This window comes from Epinephelus moara, chromosome 22 (assembly GCF_006386435.1).
Source record: "Epinephelus moara isolate mb chromosome 22, YSFRI_EMoa_1.0, whole genome shotgun sequence".
Lineage (NCBI taxonomy): Eukaryota > Metazoa > Chordata > Actinopteri > Perciformes > Serranidae > Epinephelus > Epinephelus moara.
In genome coordinates, this window is record NC_065527.1 from 28,314,498 (window position 1) to 28,323,519 (window position 9,022).

The 9,022-nt window shown below is 45.1% G+C and overlaps 1 protein-coding gene across 1 annotated transcript in view; it reads left to right on the forward strand.

Moving 5' to 3' along the window:
* The window catches only part of LOC126384253 (glutamate receptor ionotropic, NMDA 2D-like), a 250,941-nt gene extending 246,615 nt beyond the window's left edge, over window positions 1–4,326 (forward strand). Inside the window, exon 18 of the mRNA XM_050035214.1 lies at window positions 1,141–4,326. Within this exon, the coding sequence (XP_049891171.1) occupies window positions 1,141–4,326 (3,186 nt within the window). The remainder of the gene's footprint in view (window positions 1–1,140) is intronic.
* Window positions 4,327–9,022: the final 4,696 nt, after the last annotated feature.

A 9,022-nucleotide genomic window follows, 5' to 3' on the forward strand; every position in this document is an offset into this window, starting at 1 on the left:
TGTTTTATTTGCACAATGACAAAATGGGTTCTGTTGCTTTTGCTCTCCCCCATTGTTTTGACTCCTCTCCAGAAGCTGTATACTCCTTCACATACTCCCCTCTACAATTACTTTTCACAGTGCTTTTGGAGAAAACCCAGTCCTGTTCCAGCTGAGTGATGTTTTGTTTGCTGAAAGCTTTGTTTGGTTTGATAGTGTGAAAATTGACACTCCAAGAAGCTTGGTAAACTCAGTCCAAAGTTTCTCCAAAACTCTCATTAATATTTAATGGCCAGTACTCCCCTGTTGTCTGCCTTTATAGGAGATGTGGTGACACAGAGAACCAGAGGTAGAAGGAAACCACCAAGAGCGATTTCCCAGCATGCTGAGAGACAGAATAAAGATAGATTATTTTCTTCTTTTCAAACTGGAGACTGTTTTTGTGAAATCTGTTGAGCCGACAAAGTTACACGGTCGGCAGTTATGCGATGCACTGAAAAAAGATAAAGGAAAATAGGGTGGATAAAGGATAAAGAAAAATACATACGTTGTAGCGCAGACAAATTTAAAGTCTCTCTCAATGTGGCAATCTGTCACAGGTTTAAGTGGATCCTCTGCAAGGTCGGCTTTTTACAGTAGCTATTTAACAGACTTTGTTCTGCGCAGCATTCGTAAGTTGTTTTTTTTTACCAGGACTGCAGATATTATCATTATCCTGTGTTTTGACAGATACCGACTATTGTTAGTAACTATATAGAAGTACATTATCACCACAATGTCTTTTCGTAAAACTAACTGTGTAAACCTGTTTTCCTCCAAACTGTGGTCTTTTTGCAGTAATCAACAGTAATCAGTAACTTTTGAGTGTGCAGAGACCTAAAATCAATGAAATTCAATGTTTATGTGCATCTGAAGATCTGCTTATTTTTCGACAAAACTGATGAAGGCTGGAGTGATGACATTAGCAGTTTCCTGAAGTTAACTTTCATATGATTTGTGTAGGTATCAGATCAAAACTGCTCTACAGGTTTCCTTTTCAAAATTGGGGATAACAGGCTCTCTCTTTCCGTGTCTCTGTCTCACACGTACACACTCAATTCCTCCTTATCATACTTGGCAGCCTGCTGGTCTAATTTCAATCTCTTTTATCTCTCCGCCCAGGGTATGTACAGTTGCTGCCAGTTTGAGGATGAGACAGCACCGGGAGGTAGCTCTTTGCCTCAATACCACACCATGGGTACCATACCTACTGCAGCCCAGCAACACCTTGTTACAGCCACAATAAATAACACAACTGCCATTGCCATGGTGCAGCAGCAACAGCAGCAGAAACACCACCAACAACAGCAACAGGGGCCGACCTATACCACCATGCTACCTGGATCGCCGCCGACCACAGGACACTCAGCAATGGCTCTTGGACCCTCAAACAGCCCTTTACTGGAAGGACCCATGCCCTGCTCTACCTTCTTGCCTCGCCATGACCGCAGACTTGCTGTGGTTGATCGTTGGAACAGGTCAAAGCCGGAGAAAGTCATGAGTGGAGGTGGTAGTGGAGGAGTTGGTGTGGGCGGGATAGCAGGAGGTATCACTGAACTTCAGCCCCCACAGTATCAGCCAAATCTTGGACAGCACTGGAGCATGCAAGGCGGAGTTGCAGGTGGAGCAGGTGGAGCAGGTGGAGCAGGGGGAGGAGGTGACACAGGGCTAGATGAATATAAGCGCTACTATGGTCCTATAGATCCAGAAGGACTAGGAGCTAACTCTGACCAACAGGCAGGAGGCCCTCAGCAGACTCCCAAACCTAATCCTCGAGGCTCCAAAGCCTCAGGGATGCCACGACTGCCTCCCAAAGGCCCCCAACCAGGCCAAGGGCACTTAATACCCAAGCCACCTCCACCGATCCCCTCTTCCCCAAGAAGGCCTCCTTTCTGGCGACGAGGAAGCCTAGCTCAGGCAAGGAGAAAAAGCTCAGGAGGTCCCCTATATGAGAATATACTCCCTCTGGGGAGACGAGGAGGTGGGAGGTATGGAGCAAGCGATGGAGGTGGAAGGAGAGGGCGACGTCCTCCTCCACCCCCTCCTCTGCCTGTTCCCCTTTCCTCCCCAACACACACTGCTACCAGTCCCTCCTCCCCATGCCGTTTCTACTCCTCTTGCTCCAGTGCCTCATCTTCATCCTCTTCCTCTACATCGTCCTCATCCTCTTCTTCATCCTCGGTCTCACTGTCTCGGTCAAATTCCCCCTCTTCTTGCTCTAGTGACAGCTCCTACAACTCCTCGTTGAGTTTCCGGTATCGAGCAGGTGACCGGGATTTTACAGTTGATGATGATTATGACTCAGATCTGCTTACAGAGGAGTCAAGCCTCCTCCTGGGGTCACGGAGGAAGATACGTTCGCGCCGCATGTCATCGCGCTCACTGCCATGCAGTCCGCCACCTCCGCCGATCCCGCCTCGGAAGCCACGCCTTCAGAGAGATTATGGCAGAGAGAGAACAGGAAGCCAATTGGCCCAATTACAGGAGTGGTGGGCATCATGGGGAGACAGAGAGCGAGGGAGGGGAGGAACAACAAGAGAGGGGGGAGTGGGTAGAGAGGAGAAGAGACACCACAAAGAGAGGGAGCGTGAGAGGAAGAGGAGGAAGAAGGGTCGAAAGAAGAAGAAAAGGGAGGAGAGGGAGAGAGAAAGAGAGCGAAAGCGGCGCAAAGCAAAGAAGAGGAAGAAGGAGGATAAGATGAGGAAGAGAGAGCGGAAGAGGTCAGAGCAGGAGGGAGGAGATGCTGAAAAAAGAGAGGAACTCAAATCAGGGACACCAGATTACCCATCATACCCACCCCTGAGACGAGAGTCTTTTCGGAAAAAAAGTGAAAGCTCAATCCGAAGCTATGGATGGAACATCCCGGGCGATGAGGAGAGGAAGGACAGAGAAGAGAAAGAGAGGGATGATGGGGAAGACAGCAGAGGGAAAGAAAGACATAACAGACGAAGGAACAGCAAGCACTATCAAAGCTCTAGCAGTAAGCCTTCAACATCCGTCAAGTTCTGGGGAGGGGTCAACCCTTCCTCTGACACCATTCCATCTGCCTTTCTACCCTTGTTGCCTGTCTCCTCTAAAAGGAGGAAGAGTAAAAGTTCAGACAGGGATGCCGTAGGAATGGAAGGAGAGAGGAGGCCATTGCTGGGACGGGATGGAAGAGGTGAGATGCACTCCAAGGAGGGGTTATCTTTCCATGAGTGGGAGTCAGAAGTAGAGGGTGAGGAGGAAGATTCTGAGCTTGAGAGGAGGAAAGCAGAGCGCGGAAAGAGGCGTGGAGGAGGAAGGACAATGTCAGATGAGGAGCGTGAACGTGATAAAGTAGTTGGGATTTATTCTGATGACGATGGCTCTTCAGGAGAGTTTGGAAAGTTTGAGAGGTACTGGGAGGATCATGAAGGCAGGGCAGTAGGAGGGATTGGTGGAGGAGGTTGGTTTTTCAGCACCTACCCTTCCAGGGATAAAGCCGGCAGCATCAACAGTAGAGATGACCTGTTCCTTGAGCGAGGGGAGAGGTGGGGGACAGCAGAAAGTGGATGGGGGTCCAGTGGAGGTGGGGGTGGTGGTGGTGGAGAGGGAGGAGAAAGAGGGTGGGGATCAGGATCACACTGGCCCCCACCTCCACTTACGCCACCACCTCCTCGACGATACTGGTCTGTGGATAAACTCCACATACAGGACGAGAAGAAGAGTAAACGCAAGTCAAAGGACAAAGGAAGAGGGCACGCAGCTTGTTCCTCCTGTCATTCTCCCCGACACCATCCGCACTCCCATTCCTCCAAATGGGCCCGCATAACTTCACGAAGCCAGGAAGAGCTGTACCACCAATGTCAGAGTTTTGGGGGTCCCCTGAAGCCCAAACATGACTCCTCATCCTCCTCTAAACCTGATCGCTCACAGAATCCATCAAAATCTGGCAGCCAGACAAACCTCAGTATCCAGCAGCGGACACAGAGAACAGATAGGGATAGGGACCGAGGACGGCAATCATCCCCACCTCAGAGCCACATGACAAACTTGCCACCCCCACTCCCTGCCCTTCCAGCTCCTCCGTCCTCATCTCATCCTATCCACGTTCCTCCCCCTACCTCTTCCTCTTCTGTATCCTCTCCCTCTGTGGTCTCATCCACCCCGGGGGCACCCCAGCCCTCCTCCATGGCTGCGGCAAGTGCTAAACTACAGTACCAGAGATTGCGCTCTGTACCCCAGCCCCAGAGGTTTCCTCAGTCTCCACACTTACCCCTCAAAGCCAAGAGCCTTTGCTCGCGAAGGGGCTCAGCCCATTTCTCCAGCGTGGAGAGTGAGGTCTGAAGTTCAAAAAGGTATCAAAAGTCATAAGAGAGACCTGCAAGGCTGAGGCCAAGCAGGTGATCTGGATGTAATTCTGCCCAGCAGCAAATACAGCTGTGCAGCCAAGTCAGTACAGAAAACGCACTGAGCCCTTTCCTAAAGTTCTGCACAAACAAACAAACGAACAAACAAACCAGAAAGCCAAACAAACCCTATGGGGTAAGTCAAAGGACAACAGGAGCAATCTTGTGCTTACTGTTGTTTCCTTTCATTCCTCTCAGTATGTGAAAGACTACAACCACAGCAACAACTTGCATTCTGAACTGGGTTATTAACAAATACACTAAAAGCAAATCAGACAGTAAAAGTGATACTATTGCGGGAGACTCCTTTGCTATAGACAGTAAAGGGCTTTGGATGTTGAAGCAAAGCAGTAGTTTGTATTCAGAGGATTCTTAATGCTTACTGAGGGCTCAGGAACTTTGTAGTACTGTATGCCTGCTGCTCTCAGAAGCCTTTAACACAGAACAGTGTTCTTATATTTTTCCCTAAAACAAGCCGCTTACCCCTACTTTCCTTTTTCCTTAACAAACTGTTTACACCCCCGCAGAACTGTGACACCCTCCCGAGGCACCTTTGTTGTTTATGATCAATACCTTCTTGTTTAGAGGGAGAGGAGGGTGATAACCACCTTGTCTACTCTATGTTATCCATGCACCCTCGCTTGTTCTCTACTCTTTTGTTCTACCCTATCTTTTACCTCCTTTTCTCTCTTCTCACCTCCTCTACCCTCTTATTTTTATTTTCTTTCTCTGCATTAACTCCTTTCCCATCTTATTCAAGTGTATATCTCCTCATCTCTCTTGTCATCTCCTCTCCTGTCCTCCCCTCTTGGCTCCTCTCCTTGATGTGATTATTCTGTGTGTCTGTGCTTTTCTGTGTTTGTATTCTTGACAACAGGGTAAGTCAACTGTGACTGATATTCTGCTGGCTTAATGAAAAGCTGAGTGCCAAACTTAAGTAGAGCTTGACATCAATCTGTACAATGTTAGCTGCTATGTTTCATTTTATCTTGCAGAGTGCTCCATCATCTCCCCAATATGCAGACATGCAAATACACGCTCACACACACACCTAAAATTGCACACAAACACTTGCATACATTCACATGCAAGGACACGCTCATCGAAGCAAGTTAATTCATCTGTTCTCTTTCTTGAGCAATACATTACTCACTCTCTGTTCGTGTTACAATTTTATACTTTGAACCTTTTATTTTACTTCTGTGCTGTAATAGTTGTTGTTGTTATTGATTGTGTTCTATATATCAAGACATGTATTAAGTCTAATACCATGTAAGCACTGTGCCATACTACTCAAGCTGCACATGAAACGTTCTCTCAACTACCTAACTACGACAATGGAAGCAGTGTCTTTCCCTCCCTGTATTTGACTGAATGTAAAGTCAGCCACCATCAAGTGTGCTGCAACAATTAAGACACTTGGAGATGGAAAAAGTAGCATTTTGATGGTTAGCGGATGCGAGTAATTGAAGAAATATGAAAAGAGGTGACCAGTTCATTCATCGTTGACATAGCCTAATATAAGCACTGGTATGCTTATCTTGCAGGGTAAGTCTACGTTTCTTGCTTAAGGGTTAGAATGCAATGGGGTAAAGTTTAAATCTTTTAATGTTTCTGTTTGTTTTCCTCTGCAAGTGGTCCAATCGGTGCCAAGACTAGAATACAACAAACAATTGCAAAAACTAAAACTAATAAACCCGGGTTTGAGCCAAATAGTTTAACATGGTAAGTGGCACTGCACAGTTTTGTTAGATAACATGAAAGATTGTTGCAGGGAAATAAATAATTATAGCCTTATGCTTCTGCTCCTGCCATATGTTTTGTGCAAAGTATGAAGGTATATACTTTAATCAACATGTCTGGGGGTAGCATCATCCTCATGGGACAGTGTGATTAGACAGGGAGGAATTTGGATTGGTGTGAATTAGATCTTGTGCGAGTGCCGTTTTGATGTCAAAGAGACTGTGCCTAAGTTGGATGCTAGCTAAGGGATAAGATGTTTTTAAAGTGCTGCAGTGCTGGATCTAAGTGACAGTGTATGAAAGACACAGTAGCACTTCCTGTGCGTTTTATTTTTTAAAAAAGTATTTCTCACCTTGTAAATGTGTAACCAAGAGCTATGGCTTTTTAATCCATGACCGAGCTGACACCAGCAGTTACACTCCGATGTCAATCACTTAGCTAGAGTAGCTACTTATGTGATATCCATCAACATTAGAGTTTAGCATCAGGACACTGGACATCAGTGGAGTTGTCATGAAGAGGCAAGAGCCGCTCGCAAGAGCAGCGGCTGTGTTTTTCAATCGGTCATGCTGCCTGAGCCATCTTCCCACAGTCTGGTCAGCTCTTGTTTGCCTGGAACTGCATCTGAGCCATAATTTACTTAAGCTGAAGAAAACAAAAAGAGTTTTTTGACATAAACTTGTTGTGTAGAGTGTGTCTGCCTTTCTTTTAGAAAAAAATCTCTCTCTCTATATATATATATTTATCATATATATATATTTGTGGCAGTGGGTAGTGTTAGAGAAAATTGTTGTTTAGCATCTTGATATTTGGGGATATTGTTTCTCATTCCAAGTCCATTACAGTAATAATGTTAATATTATGTGTTAAAAACACATATTCCCTCATATTCACTAAGAACAGGAAAATTATAGATTTATTTTCTTTAACAAAGATTGACTGTATTAAGCCAAGTTGGAGGCAGTTCAGTGCTTATTGCAATTAGCAATCAACAGCTTTTACAAATTTAAATGAAAGCAGGAAAAGCATTGAGTATGTGTGACATGTTTTCTGTGCATTCACACCGCAAGCAACTCAAGTCTGTTGCCCTGAGTGCAAACACACTCTGTGCCCTGAAAAATGGGCTTACCTTTGCCTCTGGAAAGTTGGTTGCAGTCATACCATTTCGGCTCATTTGTGTCTGTTGCTGAAACACTACATCATCAGTGAGCTAGCAGAAACAGGTAATCGTACATTAGTGCAGCACAGCAGCTGCTGGCGGTGTGAACGCAAAGCTTGGGTGTGTCCTCAGAGAAACGAGCCACCTATCTTTCCTTCTCTCCCCTTGCCTCTTTTTCCTCTTGTCTATCCATTGTGTTGTTGCGTGTCTGCAATTGTAAAGCTGGTCTGTTTTTAAAAAAGAAGAGTATCTGTGGATATATTTATTTCATCTAAAAAAAAATAGCATATCTAAGTATATATGATAGTATATTTCAAGGCGCTTAGATCTATGTTATATAAGTTTGTCTACTAAATTTTTCGGTATTATCTCAATGAATATGTCTTTTTTGTCTGTTTGTCTGTCTCTCCTTGTCTCGAACCTCCTGCCCAGCTCCCTACCCCCCAGCGAAAACAGAGACCAGTATGTAACTGTGTTTTTGCTCACTTAAGACCAACCATTCGCCTCCATTAGCTATCTACTGTAGCTAACGCTAATATTTCAACAAAGTGACAATGTGGAGGGGTGCGCGAGTGTCTTATGACCGTGTCACTGTAGCAGTGGTGGCGTGTGTTTGTCTACCCAGAGGGGCCTTTATTTTTGGTTTGGGCTACAGATTAATGACTAATTAAACCTTTTATGGATACAGCAGCTTTTACCACAACTCTCACTTATGTAGGGGGTCACATTCTCGATCCTGTCTCGGGTTCACGTCGGACCCTGGAGTTTTTACCGCAGTGTAGAGTAAGGTGACCTCTTTGAAACACAATGTAGCAAGCAGCACAGGCTTTTTTTGCATCTCTTAGTAGCTGTATTACTATACAAAAACATGCACAGCTACCCCTGCCAACCAACCTATACGGTATATATAAGGACTTTGATATACGTACATAGTGTGTTGTATCTGCCAAGCTGCTGTGCTGTAAAAACAAAAGAAAAAAAAAACAGTTATACACAACAGACACACTGTTTCTTTCTTAATTTTCAAAACTGGTAAAGCTAATACGACACATGTCAGGGGCAGGGCTAAATCTGCTCGCTAGTTTGGTTTCCACTAAGGCCAAAAATGGTCAAACCAGGGCTTTCTTTTGATAATCACATCTTCAAACTTTTTTTGCCACTTTTAGTCCTAAACACACAACAAGGATCCTGCACACATCATTTGGTTAAACACAGAAACACTGCCTGAGATAAGAGATCCAACCGCCTGGCCAGCCTGCACTTTTACGTGCTTATGATACTATAACGTTCGTCAGTATGGTCAAATGTAAATCAATTTTCAACACTGCATTTAGTAATATAAAAAGCATTTAATGGCTCTTAGCCCTGGTAAGCCCAGTTTTAGCCTGCAGTGGAAACACATTCACAGTTTCTGCCTGTACACCTCTGAACAATGTCTCAAGGCCTTGTATCAATACTGCTGTATTGACTGTACGGGATGATGGCTAGTTGTGCTACACTTTATTGTCAGCACCTCACACATACACACACAAACACACTGTCAAATCTACATGAGCACAGACACACACACACACACACACACACACACACACACACAAAGGTAAGAGTGGTAAATGCTGCTGCCACTCTGCTTTAGCCACACCTGCCACCAGTGGGGGACGATGACAATACTGTGCTGCACTGCAAGCAGTACAGAAATAAAAAGATGATTTTAATAAAGAACTGAAACAAA